The sequence below is a fragment of the Silene latifolia genome, chromosome 3 (genome assembly GCF_048544455.1).
Source record: "Silene latifolia isolate original U9 population chromosome 3, ASM4854445v1, whole genome shotgun sequence".
Classification (NCBI taxonomy): Eukaryota; Viridiplantae; Streptophyta; class Magnoliopsida; order Caryophyllales; family Caryophyllaceae; genus Silene; species Silene latifolia.
Genome location: NC_133528.1, coordinates 124369735 through 124391846, shown reverse-complemented (window position 1 = coordinate 124391846; position 22112 = coordinate 124369735). Strand labels below are relative to the sequence as shown.

Here is a 22112-nt window from a genome sequence, read left to right as displayed (position 1 = left end):
TGTCAGAGAATAACGTTAACAATGATCAAGCTAGCAACGAATTCTCCAAGAAGATGTCCTCTGAGTAGCAATCCCTCGTATTATTAATTCTAGTTAATCCGGGGCTTCATCCCTCTTTTGTAAAAAAAAAAAATAGCACGAAGATGATAGGAAAGATAAATAAAGACACATGCAAGAAAAATTCTTAAGCACACTCGGTTTACATCTTCATCATATATGTCAATCAATGATAAAACCTACATTCTTATTAAGTAGGGTGTACGATAACATATAACCCACTGAGTATACTTAATTTTTTTTGATAAACCAAATTGCTAAAACAAAGAAAGAAATAAAAATGATGAATCTACTTAAGAATCGAACGCAGACCTCTCACAATATCCTCTATTGTTGATTCGAAACCTGGTTCATCCATCTGCATATAAACAAACGTATCAATTATAACTCGTACATATTTAAGCTGAGTCATTTACAACGTAATCATTGTATTTATACCTTCTTGTATAATGTGTTTTAATTAGACAATCATGGTCACTTTACTAGGGCAATAATCAATCAATATATAATAATATAAATATATATTTGAGGCTTTTTTCGAGCGACGTGGTAGTCTCCAACTTTTTTAAAACACTTAATTAAATTTTAAATTTAATTAATTGCAATTTTTCTATTAGAATTAGGAATAACTAATCATTTATAATTTTCTGATTAGAATTAGAAAATTATTTCTTAATATTTGTGCACTTATTATTTTATAATTACTTTTTTTCAACTTTTCTATTTGAATTAGAAGATTGTTTCTTAATGTTCGTATTTATTTATATATATGAAAACTTTGATATACTATCGTAAAAAAAACTTAGATATATATTTATAGACTCCAATTTTATACGGATTATTCAATATATTAATTAACAACATAAAACTTCTGTAAGTTCAAAATTTTTTAAACACTTAAAATAAAATTAAAAATTAACATAAAAAATAATATAGAAATAGATTTTAGTACTGTAATTAGCTAACCATCATATTTTAAATATTATATTTAATAATTTAATAGTAGTTTCAAGTCTTTGTAATCCAATCTGAGTGACTTAATTTTGTTTAGTACTGACTACTCTCGAGAATGCAAATGAATTTCATAGGAATTCTATCATTCTAGAAATATTGTTAAATGATTTGATTGTTTCCTATGACAAGTTGAAATTGATCCGCCTCCCAGCTCCACCACTGAGAGCAAGCGTGCTCATTTTATTTCATCATAATAGTTTCTCGACATTTGCTTGAAATTTTGCTATAATAGCGTATTTGCCTATATATATATATATATATATATATATATATATATATATATATATATCATTTAGATTTGCACAAATTTTTTGGGATGTACAACCTCTACTACACACGTAGTAATATACTCCGTATTAAACAACGATTTTTCTTATGATGATTTTTTAAAAGGTAGATGATAACTTAGCTTAGCTTAGAAAAAAAAAAGTCTGACATTCCTTACGTCCCGTTATTTATTTATCTTTTTAATTTTATGAGGAATATTTTAATCAAATATAAAAAAAATAATTGGGACAAAGATAGACTTGGAAACACAAGCCAACCGAACCAGGTTCGGGTCGAGACAATTCAGGTTTTCAAGGATTTGGTTCAAAATGGGTCGGGTCGGGTAAGTGGTGGAGTTAGAGGGGCTAGTAGGGGTGAGGGCGGTCGGAAATTTCAACGTTTTAGTTAAAAATTTCAAATTTTTTCAAATATGCCTTAACCATTACATACACATCTCCCGTTTTTTCCTCAATTAAAAATCGAAATCAATAATTTTATAAATATAAATTATATTTAATGTTTCAATAATATTCATTAGTCACCATGCTTATATTGACCTAATAATAAAAATTAAGTTACATTACTAAATATTTTAGTACCATATGATTAATATGTAGATAAACAAACATGGGTTATTTCATATGAATACTCCAAACTATTAGCGGTCTTCTCAAAATACTCCAAACTTCATTTAATCTCAAAATAAACCACACTATTAACAACAACAACAACAACATAATAATAATAATAATAATAATAATAATATAATAAGAAGAAGAAGAAAGCATTCATCTGATCATCTCTCAAGTCCTACCTCAATTATCAATACCCAGTTATCCACCTACCCACCTACCTGACTATCGTCCAACCCACTTCCGTCAACTTTCACCTCCGCCTGCAAATTAATGGGCCACCGCCGGCAACCTTCGACCTAAACAATACCTACAACTCTCAACCTCTCTCGCAACCATCGCAACCCAAACATTCCCACCACCACCAGTGCACGCCCGCACCACTTTTTGCTTAGCCCCTGATCCCATAAACACCATAAATAACATCAGATCTGGACATTATAAACGAGGAACAGGGCTATGGCCACTGTGAATGACGGCGGAAATGGTTGTGGTACTGCCAAATTAAATTGAGGTTCAGAGTGGTTTTCGCTCCATTTTTCAGTTATTTTTAATAGAATTACCAAGCATATGAACCTTGATTTCTAATAATTTAGCGGATAACTATTTTGCAATACTCATCAACCATTTGTCTGACAAAGGTTTAGTGGTCTATAATTTCTATCATAACTACCCTAGTTTGACCCCTTGTTCAAACTTCCATTACGCCTCATTCTTCAGTAACAGTGAATCGTTACTAATATACCGACAAATCTAACAAGAGCTTCGTCAATCTACTATAATTAAATAAGATTGTCGCCCAGATACACGGTTAATGGTTAGGGCTAGTTGATGATTTTGGAAAATGAGGAGAGGTGAAGGTGGTGGTGGTGGTGGTGGTGATGGTGGTGGTGGTGGTGGTGGTGGTTGGGGGTGGTTATGGGGTTGGTGGGTGGGGGCCGTGGGGTGTTCTGTTTATGGCGGGGTTGGGTTATCACAGGGTGGTTCTAATTTTATTATGATATGAATCATACGATTAAAGATTATTAATAATAGTTTATTACCATAATATTATTAATTAAAATCAAATTTAAAATGCCGATGACCGGTAAATCAAGTAGTCGGTCATGTCAGTCTAATTTGAGAAGAGTATAGTTAAAGTTTGGTTTATTTTCAGTTAAAATGTAGGTTGGAGTATTATGAGAAGCTCGTGCATAGTTCCGAGTATTTATGTTAAATAATCCAAAAAACATTTGAAAGGAGTGCACGCACATAAAAAATATTTGGCGAAAGATCGGTGTCGCTAATGGAAATAGAGTGATTTTCAAATCTAAAATCAAATTCACACAAATATAATGTAGCGATACGTAATATATATAAAAAGAAAACATAACCAATCAAAAAATTCGGTTCAACCAAATATTATTTATTAGTAAGATTTGCACAAATAGTTACACAATATAAGTAAAGTACTATGTATCGGATCGGTAGTATAATTTAGGAAAATAATATCATAGGCTATATCATATATCTCATATTAGTTTATTTTCGACTCTTCTATGTAATAAAAACATGAAACAAGTAAAAAGAACGTAAATAGATACATAATATAATATTGAGGGATCTCTCAAAATAATCATATAACATGAAAAAAGATAAATAAAAATAAGACAAATAAATATTTTCTTAATTACGTTTGTTTATATGTTGACATGCGTTTATGTGTTCAAACTGTAAAGCCAATTGGATTTTTGTATTCGGTTTGATCAATTAGAAAAACATCTTAAAAATATTAGCAGACGACATTTTTAAAGAAATTTAAACATAAACAATTTCAAGTCTGCAGTACCTTTTCATAAATATTCCAAGTTTTAACAACCCACGCGATTGCACGGGAAATAAGATAAAAAGGGGTAAGTAGTTGTACACTTGAAAGTCCATCCATTAACCATTGCTCTAAATGATCTCGGGCAATCCAACCAATACACACCAAAAGAGCAAAAGTACAAAAGAAGGCGACTACATTCATTTTGTGCCATCAGAAATCGGGAGGGCCTATTAGATTGGGTTAACAGGTGTTTAAGGCTAGGTTTTAAGAGTGTTGGCAACAGATCAAGAAGAGCAATGAAAATGAATAGAAGAAAGTCACTACGGGTCCAAGGGTTTAACACAGAGTTGACCAAAACCACCAAAAGATTAAGGAGAAAAGATCAGAGTAAATCAAGACGAGTTGAAGTGATTAAGGTTTTGAATGAGTCTAGAATAAAGGTCAATTTAAAGGAGTAGAAGGTAATCATGAGCTGACAAAACGAGGGACAGACCCAAACAATGTCGATAATATTCTCAGAATGATGGTGACACATGTTACAAGAAGGTGAAATAGGCAAAACTCGAGAGGACAGAATAACATTATGTGGGAGTATAGCCCCACTAACCAAGCTACAAGAAAAGAAACGATGGTTAATGTAGAACATAATCATTTAACGTTGGTCATGAAAAGAAGGGTAAGGTGAGGGTAAGAGCACTCTTTAGAATAAAAGAAGTCTAAGAAGAAACTTTTATAGGAGCATCGAGAGTTGATATAACAGTCCCAACGGGGTTAAAAAGAAATTGAGTAACAAAAATATTTTGGTGATGAAAAAAGAGCACGTTAAACTCATTATCAGAAACGTTTCAAGAGACATTGACAATAATAAATATATGAAACACATGATTAAGGTGGGGAGGAGAGGTCCAAAAAGAAGGGATCTAGGAGTCTTAAGGGTGTACTGCAGACTGCATCTATATTAGTCGTTTATCATACTTTAGATTCAAAGATCAAAATAAAGAAGATGTGTACATGTTGTATGTAACACATGCAATGTTAAACAATTTAAAATACAAATGGATTGTCATTTTTTGTTTTGTTTTACCAATTAAATTTCTCAAAACTACTATCTAAAGGAAAAAAAATGTGTAATCCAATAAGTGTTGATTAGTTTACCAATAACTACTATCTAAGTGATAATTATTGTTAATCAAATATGTTAACATTAAAATGGATCTAGAATTCCTTTACACAATACAGGCTAAAACGTCCTTACGCATTTTATATTTCGACAATTATTTTAGAATCCGTGCAACACACGAGCATTACACTAGTAATGAGAATAAATAAAAAAATTCACATCTTATAAGAAGCTTCATACCCATTATTTTACATAATAAGGAGTTCGTTATATGAACTTGATTTCTAAAACTAAGAATGAGTTTCATGTGTAGATGACCAAAATATACAACACAAATTCTTGTTTCAGACGGACACTTTTGGTCTTATTTGTCAGACGGATAAAATGTTGCCATTTTTTAAGAAAATGTAACCAATTAATTCACAAAATGTTATGACTAGAGGTGTCATTTTTTACCCTGAAAATGATGTGAACAATAATGGTAACATGTTATCAAAAAATAACAACATTTTATTGTAAAATGATGACATGTTACCCGTCTTATTTCAGACCAAAAGCAATGGTCTTAAGAAAAACGGACCGAATATACAATTGAGAAAAGGTGTTATGGACCCACTAAAAAGATGTTATAGAACTTTTAGGGTGTGTTTGGATAGTAAAAGTGAAGGGAAAGGGAGGGGGAAGGAGGGAAGAGAAAGAGTGGTAAGGGAAGAAGAGGGCAAATGGTGTGGGTGTACAAATTCCCTAAATCTTGCCTATTATGGAAAAAAATTTATTAGACTTGGAGGAGGGAATTTAGATCCCTCCATTTCCTTCCACCCTCATTTGTTACCTAAACAAGGAATTTTAAATTCCATACTCTCTCTCTTTCTTTTCCCTCCAAATCCCTCAATCTTATGAGAGATTTAATTTGAATGGTAAAGAAAGTGGGGAAAAATAGAAGATTTAAAATCCATTAATTGGATAATAAATAAGAGTGGAACTTGGAAGAAAATGGAGGGGTGGAGATATGGAAGAATTCATTTATCCTCCTCCAAGCCAAATCAAAATCTCTCCATAATAGGCAGAATTTAGAAAGAAATTGTATTTAAACACTCACACCATATTTGCCCTCCTCTTCCCTTGGCTCCCTTTCTCTTTCCACCTTCCCTCTCCCTTCCCTTTTCCTCCACTTTTATATCCAAACACACCCTTATCATCGAGGAAAAGATAACAAGTTTTATATGTAATAAAGTATGTTTATGTGGCAAAAAAAAAATGGTATGGAACATTTACCATTGCTATCAGTTCATCTCATTATAGACGAATACTATCCGTTTATACCTATAGATGGATAATGTCCCTCTCACAAATGAAAGTGGGTAATATAAGTGGGGGTATCCATTTTCCATCCACTTGCACTATCCACTTTCATTTATGAGAGGAACACTATCCGTTTATAGCAATAGACGGATAGTGTCCGTTATAATGAGAATTTGTGCATTGATATTGTCCTAAGTTATAATCGCAAGTATTTTCCAAATAAGTTGAAGTCGATAACTTTTACTTGTAGTTAATAAGTAATTGTAATATAAATTCTTTTAATATTGAGATATTGTTTTCTTGGATGGCTTGCTGTTCATGGTAGGCTTCTCACTAGGGATAGACTGAAAAAGATGCAGATATGTGAAGATATGGGTTGTGTAATGTGTGGACGAGCTGATGAAAACCATAAGCATTTATTTTTTGAGTGTGAGTATAGCAAAAAATGCTTGGGACTGCTGAATGACCTGCTAAAGGTTAGCATTCCAACGACTGAGTTTGTTCACTGGTGGATCAAGAAGCGTTTCAGAAGTTTGCTAAGGAAGAAAATGGTGGCAGCTGGGATGCAAGCTCTACTTTATCGAATTTGGGAACAAAGAAACAAATGCCGGCTGGAAGCTAGATTGGTAAGGCCTGAAGTGTTACTCAGAATAGTGAAGGATGATATAATGTTACGAATGCAGGTGATACAACGACAGAGACCAACTAATGACAATTACAAGGAGTGGATTAATTAGTTTACTCGCTTTATGGTTTTTGCTGTACGTTTTCTGAAGTTTAAAAACAGTTGATGTAATCCGGTGATGGTTCTTTTGGTATAATATTACTTACATTTTACCAAAAAAAAAAAAATATTGAGATATTGTGAACCAAATAATATTACATTGATTGAAACTAGACTTTTACACAAATCACAAATTCTCGTGTGAGGCGATTACAAGGTGTTCAGGGTCACTACTGGTGGTTACTGGCTAGGCAAAGGTGGTTCTCTTAGGGGTGCAAGGGATGCATCTGCACCTCCTTTTCCAAAACTTAATACAAATTTGATGGAGAGGTGGGCACAGTAATTATGTTGGTCAAGTGGTTAGTGATACTTTTTCTTACCAAAAGGTGATATGTTCAATCCTTCAATTAAGCAAATTTTTTTTTTAATATTCTTTTACCATACATTTTATCCATTTAAATAAGATTTTTTTTATATATAATCGTTTTCTCATTGTAAAATTTTCTTATGCACCCCCTTCTATTATCGAATCCTAGAATTGCTCTTGTGGCTAGGTAGGTACTTGGGTTATTTGTTGGAAATGATAATTAGTAGTGACTAGTGAGAGATAGTGGTATCGGTTAGGGTGGAGACTATAATGGAGAGAAAGATTGGGGCTCTATTTGGTAAATGGCATATTGGTCAAATTTCAGCATATTAGATAGGTTTAGCATGTTTGACTTACGAATATGCTATTTAGAGCGTTTGGTTAATGACATATTGAAATAGCATATTGGGGTCCAATATGCTGCTCCTACCAGGATATTGGGTTAGTGGATTGGAAAGAAAAAAATATCTTATTTACCCCCTTAAAATATACTAACCTTCCTTTTATATATGTAATAAATAATTTGTTCATATCCTTATTTGTCATTTTATAAATGATTTAAACAATCTGCTAATCTAAAACCGTCAATTACCAAACACCTCTAAAACAATTCTGCTAAATAAATCTAGTAGTCAAACCTGTTAAATCATTTTGCTAGTCAAATCTGCTTTCTAAATCTACTTCTGCTAATGTTAATCCGTTGTTTATCAAACAGGCCTAGGTTTAATAATGATTTTATTTATTTTTATTTTTTAAATTGGGTAATTGTTCGGTATAACTTATAACTTTATAAGTGTTTAACACGGTTCAAACCTTAAGATGATTGAATAATCACTTTTTTTATAAAAAGTTGCTAAAAAGGAAAACAATGCTAAATGTAAGAAAATGCCAAACATTGGACCAGACTTGTGAATAAATAATGGTGGAAGTACACATGTACTGAGATAATGGTGGCAGTACACATGTACTGAGGTGTACATGTGAATAACGTGTACTCCCTCCAAATCTCTTATTTTTTCCTTTTTTCTTTGTTAAGAAAATAAATTTTAATCACACAAAACACATTATCACAAAATCTCATTATAAACGACACATATCCGTCTATAATTAAAGACAGGCCAAGTAGAATATCACATTCATAATAGGATAAGCAAATGTAGGGTGGTGGGGGCAAAAATGTCACCACTTTCAAGCTATTTGACCCCTCTTTAGTTATAGCAAGACTAGCTGTAATTCTATATGCACAAAAACTCCATAGAGATGGTCTCTTAATAGCGTTATTGAGAGACCTCTCACATGATAGGATGAGGGACCCACTAAATTTCTCTTTTCCCTATTATGTCTTCCACTAAATTAGTGGAGACGGTCTCTCATATGACCTACTGATATGTAAATAAATATGTAATTATATTTGAATCACATAAAACACACAAACTCACATCTAAAATAGAAAAGAGAAAGAAAAGGTGACTGCAATAAAAAATAAAAAATAAAAGAGAAAAGAAATTGTCATTATTTATTAGAGTGATCATTTTTTATCCATCACACTATATAACGATCACACATAATAACTTTGTGTGTCCCTTTTAGTAGTCATTTTTATAATTCTATACCTAAAATGGCCATTATTTATTAGAGTGATTATTTTTATCCGTCACACTATATAACGATCGCACGTAATAATCTATTGTATCCTTTTCATGATGAGGACTGGGGAAGGGTATTTACAATTTAGAAAAAAACTTATTTTTTTTCCTGTTTTGCAACCCTTTTCTATCACAACAAATAAAATATATCACATTTTGCTTACTGAAAAGTGACTACTCCGAGTATTTCATTTCACTTTTATTATTTTATTTCCTATTCTATTTTGCGGAAAATTTAAAAAATAATTGTATAAAAACAATTGTCCTTAAATTAGAAGAGAATAAGGACAATGACATTATTTTGATTTAGGGCGTGGTAGTTAACTTTTTAGGAATCCGTTTTTTATAATAATGCTAAAAAATAAAGTATTTATCGTTTTGGGTCGGTTTTAAAAATATTTGTCAAAATGGTGTCCACGTAGGCTCGGGTTTTCAAAACCTAAAATACGTAACAAACACGCCATTACCAATAGCGTGTTTTGTGAAGGAAACATGCCATTAGCATTGGTGTGCCTTTATAATAGTTTTTTTCTCGAACTGACGAACTTCCATTAACTAAAAAAAAAAAAAAATTATACAAAGACACGCCAATGGGAATGGCGTGTTTCCTTCCCAAAACCCGCCATTCCTAATAGAGTGTTTGCTTTAGTCCATTTTGTAGAAGTTTTTTTTCTTACTTAGTACTTCTGTAACTAGTGTAGATCCCCGTGCTACAGCACGGTATTTTTTGCTTTATAAAGAGACATTCTCATTAAATTAATAATTGCATAAATTAACTGTACCTTTAATGTTATAATGTACTACTATAATCTTAGTAAGAGGTAGAAAATAAAAGTTTATTACCATCAAAAAATACTTTAAGTTAAACTATTTTTGTCTTACACCATTTTTACTTTACTATAAAAACTAACTCTATAATGCTACATTTCATTGCATGAAACTAATTTATGACATTAAATTACAACTAAGTGATTTTAAACGCGTATAAACCTTGTAACAAAACAGGTAAAAACAGTATACTACGCACTTAAAAAGACGATTTACGAATAATTAGACTAATATTTTTTTTATTTTTAATTAAAAAAATACATAAAAAATGTTAGCTCCTTTAAAATATACACCATATTTAGAGTGTAACTGATGAAGGATAATATAAGAAACAGATTTACGTAATTTTAGGGTGTAAGTGATGACAATAATTATGTTAAAGACTACATAAAAGGCAGATTTGCGTAATTTTAGAGTATAACTGGTGAAAAATAATATCTATGGAAATGGAAACAATGGCATAATAAATTATGGATTTTATTGAAAAAGTCATAAATATGAATTTTAATTAAAAAATTAGAGTTTAATTAGAAGAATATATTAATTGAAAAGATAATAATGTAAAGAATTTTTCTTTTTTACTTGTTACCTTATTTAGTTTGATGCCTTTTGGAGGGAAAACGAAGAAAATTTATTCTCTTAGTAGTAAGGGAGAAGAGATGGCGTGTTTGTTCCGTGTTTCAGGTTTTGAAAAACATAAAGCCTACGTGGACACCATTTTGACAAATATTTTCAAAACCGACCCAAAACGACAAATACTCTATTTTTGAGCATTATTTTAAAAACGGATTCACTGTTTAGAAACAATATTGATATTTTACTCATTTACTATATCATATCTAGAAAAAAGACAATTAATTTAAAATAACTTGTATCATAAAAGCGGAATAAGTGGAGTATTATTTTATACTCTCCGTCCCAGCCATTTGTTTAGCTAATTCATTTTGGAGTGTCTCAGTCAATTGTTTACCTTTCTGTTATAGGAATATTTTAATTTGATGAGTAATTAATCTTATACACTCAATTTGGTCCACTTAACATCTAATAATTGACTTCATTATCTTTTTATGATCTTTGTAAGAAAAACAAATGTAAATAAATGACCAAAAAGGAAGGAGTACTTGTATGTATGTGAGAGGAGACAATCATATAAAAGACCTATCGGAAAGTGATTGTCCATAACATTTCTCTTCCTTAATTAGAGAGTATAAATCTTCTTTATTCCTTTCATTATTCTTGAGTCGTAGAAGTTGTACTTGTAATACCAAAAAATAAGTTATTGTTAGTGTTCTTTTTAAGGGTGAGATAATACTTTGAGTCCTTCACAGCGGACTTATAGAAATAGGTGCATGAGACTGGATTACTGTAGGTGAAATTTCGTGTAAAATCAATTGGTAGTAGGATTATCTCATTTACTTATAAGCTACTCCGTTTACTATTTTCCTATCGATGTAGATACCCTCACACACATATAGAAAGACCCCAACAATTATATTAAATGATTTTATTCTAGATGAAATAAATAATCCGTAGATCAGTTTGTTAAGAAACTAGTATAGATCCCGCGCAAATGCGCGGTTTTTTAGATAGGGATATTAGAGAATGTAACAATTATACTATTGGTATTTAATAGTGTAAATCCCGCACATTTGCGGTATATATAGAGGTTTTATTTTTAGTTATTATTTAAATATTTTAAATTGATACATTATTAATTTTTCATATACCTCATCGTATTTCGATATGAGAAAAAAATGAACTATGAACTAATCAAGAGAATTTTAGTAAAGTTATAAAATATGTTTAATGATTTTTTTCTTTAACATAAAACTAATGATTACAAATAATAAATTTTCTCAAGTTATGTTAATGATTTTTTATTTTTTTTGTGAAGAAGCTAATTATATCAGTTTAATATTTTGTTTTATATAAAATGTGTCAAGTCATTCTCTCATATATAATAATACATAACAAAAATTTAGAAATTTACAGTTTATAAAATTATAGTGAATTTATCTTCTTTAATAAAAAATGGGAAATTCTATGGTGTACCCTTGAGTTTTTGCGTTTTCCATGTTGTACCCCTGCTTTTTTTATATTTCACGGTGTACCCCTGAACTCTTTACTTCATCCGTATAATGACCTCTTGCAACACTCTCTTCACTCGTTGTCTCTTAAACAATCGTTCTTTAACCTCAAATCTCATTGATTAACATCATATCATCTTCTTTTATAATAATAATCACAAACTAACTTTAAACAATTACAAATTACCTTTAATACCTATTTAAAAAAGCAAAAAAACGAAATGAAAGTTTTGTGCATTTTTGGAAATGTTAGTTGATTATTAAGCGAGTTAATTGATAATTAGATGGGCTAATAACTAAGCGGGCGTGTTAAGGAGTGATTGGTGCATGAATGACTGAAATAGTCGATCAACTAACGAATTACGTTAACAAAGACAATTAATAAGGTCATGTTATAGACTATAATATAGAGTTTAGGGGTATGACATAGAATTTCAAAAAGCGGAGGTACAACTTAGAAAACTCAAAAACTCAGGGGTACACCGTAGAATATCCCTAAAAAAATTATAATTTAGATTTTCAAAGAAAATATTATTATTTGATTAAAAGGTTATATTTTGATGAAATGATAATAATTTAAAGAAAGAAGTATTTTTGTTTTCTTATTTAGCTTGATACCTTTTTGGAGGAAAACTTTGGAGAATTTTATTCTCTTAGTATATAGGAGGATTCATTCCAAATTTTATACCTTCAATTTTTTATATTTCACCTAATTGTATTTTAATATGAGAAAAAAAAACGTAGTATGTCATGAATTTTTTTTAACATAAAGTTATTGATTTTATTTTATAACTTTGCTTAAATTATCTTAATGAGTTTTTTTTCACGTAGCTAATAATATTATTTTATTGTTTTATATAGTTTAAGTATGCATTAAGTCATTTTCGAAGAAAAATTAACGATTTTATATTTTATAATTTTATACTCCTTTTATTTTATTTTGATTAAAACATTATATAATTATAATTTAGAATTAATAAAAAAAGTCATGCTTTAAGAAAAAGATTATAGCTTAATGGGAAAATTTTTATTTCTTTCCTTACATAAGTAGGTGGAGTTTGGAGGGAAAACTTTTGAGAATTTTTATTCTCTTAGTAGTAGGGGGGGATTAAAATAGAGAGGACAAGATACTAAACTACCGGTCCCAATCAAAGGAGTTGCGTACAAAGTATAGATAGCAACGTGATTTAACGCAAATTCTTTTTTTAGACGGCCACTTTTCGTCTGAAGTTTCAGACGGACAATATATGACCATTTTATTGTTAAATATAACCACAATGGTATTGTCAGTAATCAAGCTTGTGGTAACTTGTTTTTCAATAGTGATTACATTTGGCTGTAAAATGGTTATAAAATACCGTTTTATTGTTTCAGACCAAAATGGTCCGTCTGAAGCAAGACCAATTGTTTAAATAAAAGGAAGTTGAGAATGAAGTTGAATTAATTAGGTAGAATATGTATGTACCTCGGCAATAATGGCAATATTGAGTGTAGTTTCCTTCATAAGCATAGTATTAGCAGTAGTGATGGTGAGGTTTAGATCTTCAACCTTGTTCATAATATTGGTTGTGATACCCTTTTGCATCATACAAGTTATCTTAATGAGGACACTCTTACCCGAAAATCGAACATTAATCACAGGAAGATCTTCATTATCAGCAGACGAACTGCTGCTCCTTATTACTTGATCTACCTCAATGTCTCCACATTTGTTATCCATCTCTTTGAGGCCGTCAATCGCTAAAACAGCATCCATTGCAAAAAAAAAAAGTTAATCATATTCTTTTCTTTGAAAGGGTACTCATTTGTTAAAAAAAAGTTAGGTTTTTCTAAAAGCACATGTTAAAGAGATTTAAGAGAAAAGTAACCAATTTAGCTAGGGCATATATTGGAAAAAAAAAATCAATTATATATCTTCATTGAACATATTGTCCGTATTTACAACCTATCATTCAAATCCCCAAACTCCGAAGTATGAGTTCACCACAAAGGGTAGTAGACAGCAATATACCGCCCCGGTCTTAGTCATTTGTTTATTTTTAGTTTTGACACAAAGACCAACAAAAGCAAAGAAAGCCAATTATTGAATGATGATAAATTGAACAAATTGCCATCAAAGGCAATCCTAAAATAGAAAACTAAACAATTGACTGAAACACCCGAAATAAAATAGGTAAACAAATGATCGGGAGAGAACGAGTATAACATATCTCAGCAAGAAAGTATAGAATAAGAAGAAGAAATGAGATGAATACCTAAAGTTAGGTCACTGATATAGCTATTCTATGACTGAGCTTGATCTAGATCAGGCAATTAATTGTGTATGTCTTTAGTTACTGGTTTGCGTGTGTCGCCATTCCTCTTAGATTTTATAGAAAATACTGAAAGTTGAAATAAAAAGGCAACCATATAAAAAAGTCCTGAAATTTAATATAACAAATCCTACTTGTTCCTTGTGAGTGGTCGCTGGTCACAAACTTAGGCTCTGTTTGGTAAAACTAATTGAAAAGGTAGCTGAAACCTGAAAATGTAGCTGAAAACTGAAAAGTTAACTGAAACCTGAAAAGGTAACTGATTAGGTAGCTGAAAATTAGGAACTGATAAGGTAACTAATTATACAAAAAAGTGTTTGGCAAACTAACTGAAAAGGTAACTGATTTTGATGAAATGACGTAAAAGAATATGATAATTATTTAATAGTATAAATTTAAGGGGTAAAATCGGAAAATTAAATCAAAACAGGTACCTGAAATCTCAAATGCTACTCTAGGTAGCATTTCATTTCAGGTAGCTTATTTGGTTAAATAAGCTAATTGCCAAACGCGTACAAAAAAATAAGGTACCTGGAATTTTGGTCAAATAAGCTAGTTTGACCAAATCAGGTACCTGAAATGTCTTGCCAAACGGAGCCTTATACGGAATAATGCAGTCATAAATGAGAATTTGTATGAGAGGAATCACATGCACGTTTTTAATATTATATACGGAGTACAGGTCATATAAAATGATGTTTTAATATTATATACGGAGTACAGGTCATATAAAATGATGGCGGATTCCTCAAAACACAAACCTTCGTATTCAATATTTAATGAGCTTTTAAGGTTGTCGTATTTCACCATCGACCTCCACTCTCATACTGTTCCCTACCACAGTACTACGCCTGCTACCACTAGACCTTCATTACTATTTACTAGAGAGAGACGGAGTATTATTATTACAACAAGAGCGCTTCTATCTATCTTCTCCTGTGGACTTTCTCTCCAACCTTCTCCCTTTCTCCTCTAACAATTGATTAAATTAGTATATATCGTGTGGGGTTGGAAGGAAAGTAGAAGGAACAAAATATATAGGTATTTCAATGGCTTTCCATGGGTTTCAACTTTCAACTTTAAGGCTCTTCGAATTATTGGGCCCGAACCTAAACCAACGCCCTAGGGACCGCATATGATGTCGTTAGACTGAAATTTCTTTGAACCTCTAAAGATAAATCCTCCATACAAAAAGTTAGCATTAGGGAACTTGGAAATAATAACTGGCTATTGCTACTTATAACCTTGAATCTGTTTCAAACTATATCCATGTCATTGTTAAATGTAGTGCTCCAAATTATTGGAGAGTATTTTTCTGAGTTTTAGTTAGTACCATACTATTAGGGTAGTGGGTTAATGAACACATGTTTTATTTCTTTCTTAGTTATGTTCTTAGTGAGTGTGTCCACTATTTTAGTTGCTAGTTTTTAGTAAGTTACTCCCTCCGTCCCGGATTTATTTGGCACAAAGATCAAGAAAAGAGGAGAGAGTCAATTACTAAATGACATGTACAAGGCATGTCCCGAGTACCTCTGTTGTCTCGCCACTGACCTCTGCTCAATTGGCTCAAATGTTAGCTCATTTCGCGCAATTCCAAATTAACAATAATAAGATAAACCAGTTTGCTTACGACTTGTTTTATTTACATTGCAATTCAATTTTTTGAAAATAATTGTTTTAGTAGTGACATTGAGAATGAGGCTGAAGGCGAACAGGTTGAAGAAGAAGAGGAGGAGGTAGAATCACCTCCGCAATTGGTTAAAGGGTTAGAAGAATATGACCAAAGAAACTCGGTGATCGAAGATACCAAAACTATCAATGTGGGAACCAACTTAGAACCACAGGAGTTTAAGATAGGAACTACCTTAGATCCCGCGGAAAGACAAGGGTTCATTGACCTGCTGTTTGAGTTCAAAGATGTTTTCACATGGTCTTACAAAGACATGCCAGGAATTGATAGGGAAATTGCATAACACAGGATTCCGATCAAACCAGGGTTCAAACAAGTGAAGCAGAAGCTACGCAGAATGCGTTCGGAATGGTCTTTAAAAGTTAAGGAAGAAATTGATAAACAACTCAAAGCCGGATTCATCAAAGTGTCAGAATATTCGGATTGGGTCGCCAATGTAGTGCCAGTACCACAAAAAGATGGTAAAGTTCGCGTGTGCGTGAATTTTCGGGATCTGAACAAAGCTAGTCCGAAGGACGACTTTCCGTTACCACACATCGATATCTTGGTTGACAATACCGAGAATCATGCATTACTATCTTTCATGGATGGATATGCCGGTTACAATCAGATTAAGATGGCCGAGGAAGGCATGAGTAAGACAACATTCAAATCACAATGGGGAACCTATTGTTACACAGTGATGCCTTTCGGTTTGATAAATGCCGGGGCAACATACCAGAGAACAGCAACGACGTTGCTACATGATATGATGCACAAGGAAGTAGAAGTTTATGTCGATGACATGATAGTCAAGTCAAAGGAACGTAGTGGCCATCTCGTAAAAGTACGAAAATTCTTTCAAAGATTGCCAAAGTACAACATGAGACTGAATCCACAAAAGTGTGCTTTCGGGGTCACCTCTGGCAAACTGTTGGGTCATATCGTTTGCCACCGTGGCATCGAAGTAGACCCATCAAAGATCAAAGCCATTATGGAAATGCCCCATCCCGAGACCGAGAAAGAAATTCGAGGTTTTCTGAGAAGATTTCAATACATAAGTCGTTTCGTTGCGAAGTTGACAATGATTTGTGAGCCGATCTTTAAGAAACTGAAGGTCGGAGAACATGTTATGTGGGATGACTAGTGTGCATTCGATAAAGTAGAAGAAATACTGTCTTCTCCACCAGTTTTGAGCCCACCAGCAGTCGGGCTGCCATTATCGCTATATGTAATTGTTACGGATACGACGATTGAGGCTATGTTAGCCCAAACAGTTGACAAAGAAGAAAGAGCTATTTACTACATAAGTAAAAAGTTCTTAGACTATGAAGTAAAGTACACACCTCTTGAAAAGACGTGTTTGGCCCTAGTCTGGGCAACAAAGAAATACATGCTCAGCTACAGTGGGAGTGTCTACTCAAAAATGGATCCGATCATGTACTTGTTTGAAAAACCAGTGTTAAATGGAAGAATGTCGAGATGGACTCTCATATTATCAGAGTTCGATCTCAAATATGTGCCTTTGAAAGTGATCAAGGGAAGGGTGGTTGTCGATTTCCATGCCGATCAATCCAATCGAAGAAACAGAAGTCATCGACACTTGGTCATTTCCCGATGAAAGCGTGGTACACGTCAAGAATGACATATGGGATTTGTATTTCCATGGAGCATCGAACTATATGGGATATGGAGTAGGTATACTTCTTATCTCGCCAACAAGTGAACACATGCCCGTGTCCATCAAACTAGATTTCAATGTCACGAACAATGCCGCTGAATATGAAGCATGTTTGCTTGGTTTGCGCAGTGCTCTAGACTTGGGTGTGAAGAAGTTGCTAGTTCATGGAGACTCGACCCTTGTGATCAATCAAGTGGGTGGGCCATAGAAAATAAAGAGCCAAAGTTTGGCCCCGTATCAAACCAGAATCGAAGAATTGGAAAAATACTTCGAAGACATTCGATATGTTCACCTCTCTAGAGAGGAAAACCAATTTGTAGATGCATTGTCCAAGTTAGTTGCCTTGATCAACATTCCCAACCACATAGACAGTATGCCAATATGTGTCGAGCGAAGATCGTCACCTGCCTATGTGAATGTAATCAATGATACCGAGGAAGGTGAAACCAAACCCTGGCATACATTCATTTTGAAATTCAAGGAAACAGAAGAGTATCCTCCCGGCCTTGACACGCGTGGAAAATACGTCCTATGAATGCTACCCGCCCAATTCATTAAGACCAGTGATGGGCAATAATTGTACAAGAAGATGCCTTAAGGTGTTTTGCTGCGATGCATCGATAAACCGACAGCTGAAAAGGTTATGGAAGAAGTCCATGACAGTGAGTGAGGGCCACACATGAATGCCCATATGTTAGTCCGAAAAATCATAAGACTTGGTTATTATTGGACAACGATGGAAACGAATTGTTTTAAATATGTCAGGCACTATCACAATTGTTAGATATTCGCAAATGTACAGCATGTGGCACCTTCCATGCTATACACCATGACGTCACCTTGGCCATGTTCAACCTGGGGAATCGATATCATTGGAAAAGTACACCCATTAGAAACTGGAGGGCATTGTTTTATCCTTGTTGCAATCGACTACTTCACGAAATGGGTAGAGGCTAAGTCTTATAAAGTATTAAAGGCGAAGCAAGTAGCACAGTTCATTCAGAATGAAATCATTTGTAATACTACGGTTTTCTATGTCTATGGGTACTCTATCGAGTGGTACTTACTCTGTTGAGTAAGTATGTTTTTATACGAAACAGTAGTCTGCCTAATGGGTACTCGATCGAGTACGTATGGCACTCGATTGAGTAAGGGGCACTCGATCGAGTAAGTCACTAACTCGATCGAGTAAATGTGTTTTACGGGTTTGTTTTGACGGGTTTTGCTAATAACGCGAGATTAATATAAAAGGCTTCCGTCATTTTCTTTAATCACTTTTTCACCTTTCTAAACCTTTTAAAAGAAAAAGAAGTTACGTAGTTCTCTCTCGTCGCGTTGTTGTCAAATCCTAAGGGTTAGAGCCGTCGGATCGTTGATTTCTTTACGCCTGTGAAACCGTCGCATTGTGGGTAAGCTCCTAGTATGATTTTTATATCGTTTCATTGATTTTTGTTGAAACCCTAATTGGGTAATTTGGGGGATTTGGGGAGTATGGTTGATGTTAGATTGTGATTGTATGATTGTGTGTTTATAGGAGATGATTTCGTTGAAGAACGATTGTGATTAGCTGATTGTGACGATCTTGGTGATTACTTTTCAGGTAGGGTTTCCCTACTCAATATTGGATACATAATGTGTGGTGTTTGTGATGGTGATTATTGGTTAATTATGTTGTTGGTTTGATTTTGATGGTTGTTGGTTGTATATTGTTGATTGGTTGTATAACTGTTTGTGATCTTCGAGGTTTGTCCCTGGCTGAGTGGAGTCACTTGCGGGAGTGGCTTCACGCCCTTGATTCGCCTTCTGTGGAACCCGCCACAGAAGGGATGTGCACATTAATGAACATGGGTTTATCGCTCGATGGAGAAGAGCGAGGCTTAGGTGGGAACGGTTGCGGTCCCCCACTGGCGGCGAGGTGTACCTATTGTGATGGGTGCTCTGGCAGGGCTACACACTTCAGTGTGTAGTCAGATGTGTGGAGAGGAGATGGAGTTGTGGAGATTGTGTTGTACTGTTTGAGTGTTTGTAATACTGTTTGGTTGCAGCTGTTTGTTTTGTGTAATCAGTACTGACCCCGTTTAAATGTTTTAAAACTGTGGTGATCCATTCGGGGGTGGTGAGCAGTTATTGAGCAGGTACGGTTGATGCACATGGGATAGCTGGGTTGAGTCATCACGAGCTGTTTTAGAAGTCTTCCGCTGTGTCAAACATTGTTCTTTAGCCAGTTGGTTTAACATTTGAGAACCTTTATATTTTCTTTTATCAGTTTCGTTTTGGTTGTATCGCTTTAAACTTTATTATTATTAAAGTACGTTTCGTTATTGTCTATTTGATTATCATTGCCTCGGGTAACCGAGATGGTGGCGTTCTCATACCTAAAGTGGTCCTGGTAAGGCACTTGGAGTATGGAGGTGTCACAAAGTGGTATCAGAGAGACGATCTTGAATCCTGTAACTAATGAACCTAATGAACATAAGGAGTCAAACTAAAATAAACCCTGGTAGAAGTTGTAGGAGCTAATGCAAAGACTTGGGAGACGTCCTAAAGTCGCGAACTCGCGCTACAATTTTGAACCGGTCACTATGGGGTGTCATGGGATTGCTATGTGTTTGCTAATGTCCTATTGCATATGTTGAATGATGTGATGTATAGAAATGTTGCAAAATGATTGTGGTGGAATGGGGAATGTGGTAAATGATAAAGTGTTGTGAATAGGTGAAGAAATCCAATTTGATTAAGTTAGTGTTGATGATGCCTTAAGACATCATTGTTATTTAATTGTGTACCTCTTAAGTTTAACCATGTAGTATGAAGCTCAAATTGTCAATTCAAGGTTATCAAGAATGTCATCATGAAGATCAAAGATGAAGATTGTCATTAGTGCTAAAGTCATGTGTTGTAAGGTGTGATCGTTTAACACGAATTTACGTTTAGGTGCAAAAACAACAGTTTAGTCAACTGTTAATTAAGGCTCGTCTTTGAAAGAAATATTTCGAAAATATTTGAATCTTTGTTAAAGTGCTTTCAATGTTCACAAATGTTTTCTGGAAATATTTTGAAGTCTTTTACAGAAAATTAAGCTTTCAATGTCTTGCTAAGGCGTTTGCTTGCACAATAAGACACTTACCATAAAAGGGTTGTTTGCTTTTACATTTATGGAAATGTTTATGGTTCCCATAAACACAACCATTTATGCTTGTTTCTTGTTGAAAAACCCAACCCATATTTGTGTGTGTGCACAATCTGATTTCTTGCAATCTTAGACACCGATTTCTTAAGGAAGAATACTCGGTTTCTTGGAGAGAAATTCGGTTGACTTGTGCATGTTGCCCAAGCAAACTAATTACATTATTTTATTCACTTGTGCTTATGAGTGTAAGATATTTTAATGTGTAAAGTATGCTACTTGGACATTATAAATAGCTTGCTTAATTCATTTTTACAAGTGTGCAATAACGAGTTTTAAACTGAAAAAGACTTAAGCTTTCAATCGAGTAAGTTAACTTTGCAAAACCGTTTATCATTTCAAAATCTTTGAATCATTTTGCAAGTTTGTTTATTTATCTTTTGAGTCTTTTATTGAGTTATTGTATTTCACCTAGTCGTTTAGTCGTGTTCAAGGATCCCGTATTTTGTACTTAAACTTTATCACCTCCGTTCAATTGTGTGAACAACATTGAGATAAGTGGAGTCTTGTAACAACCGGGTAGAACCAAACAAGTCTTAAAATAGAGTTATACTTAAGCACGAAGTCTTCGAAGCGGAGTAGCTTATGAGCATGAAGTTTTTCGGCGGAGTAGCCCAAAGCAAAAGTCTTATTTCGGAGTAGCTTTAAGCAAGGAACCTTTCGGCGGAGTAGCCCAAAGCAAAAGTCTTGGAAGCGGAGTAGCTTTTAAGCATTAGCAACCGGAGTAGGTTAGGGAGTTGTTTTATTATTCGGGGTGGTCTTAGTTTGTATGAGTTTACTTCTGAGACGTTTAATAAAATAGCGTTGGACGTAGGTCGCGGAGTAGTGACCGAATCAGTTTTTAAAACATCGTTTGTCGTATCTATTTCATTTTATTTCCGCTGCACACTCAACTCACGTTTTTATCTACAGAATCAACTCTGGAGTACACTGTAACTTCTGCTTGCTGAATCATTGTTGAATACTTCTAACTCTCTAGTTCTAAGTATCGACTTCTCCTTTCATCTAAGCATTGTTTAAAGTGTTTAAGAGTTTTAAAAGAAGCTTTCATTAAGTTTAAAATTTTAAATAGACACCAAATTCACTCCCTCGCCTCTTAGGTTCTCTTGCCCGTGACTCTTCCATAGGCATGTTGCATGATAGTTAGTTTACAATGTTGTTTGGAATTGCTGGAAAAGTATATAAGAATGATGAACGATGTGGAGGAAAAAGGAAGTAGTTCATATATGATAATATGTGATGAATAATGATGTTGCAGGTGTGAGATTAATCTGTATGCATCCTTTTAACTTAAAGGATTATAACGAATTTATAAGACGATTACTAGTCATAAAATGAATTACATAAACAAAAGGTAGAGAATTAGAAATAACCTTCGGTCCTAGCTAATTCGGCCTATGAACAATATCGCA

The 22112-nt window shown here is 33.6% G+C and overlaps 1 protein-coding gene across 1 annotated transcript; it reads right to left on the bottom strand.

Moving 5' to 3' along the window:
- Positions 1-160: 160 nt before the first annotated feature.
- On the bottom strand, positions 161-14254 carry LOC141647964 (transcription factor bHLH25-like). Its single transcript, XM_074456350.1, has 3 exons — positions 14107-14254; positions 13317-13591; positions 161-415 (listed from the first exon to the last, which is right to left on the bottom strand). The coding sequence occupies exons 2-3, from the start codon at positions 13569-13571 to the stop codon at positions 347-349; spliced, it is 324 nt and encodes a 107-aa protein (XP_074312451.1). The 5' UTR covers positions 13572-13591; positions 14107-14254; the 3' UTR covers positions 161-346.
- Between the last annotated feature and the right edge of the window lie 7858 nt (positions 14255-22112).

Excerpts from the sequence above, each read along its gene's own strand:
- LOC141647964 (XM_074456350.1), bottom strand. The coding sequence starts at position 13,571 with ATGGATAACAAATGTGGAGACATTGAGGTAGATCAAGTAATAAGGAGC. Across the intron at positions 416-13,316 it reads ATATTGCCATTATTGCCGAG|ATGGATGAACCAGGTTTCGA; the intron begins GTACATACATAT and ends GTTTATATGCAG.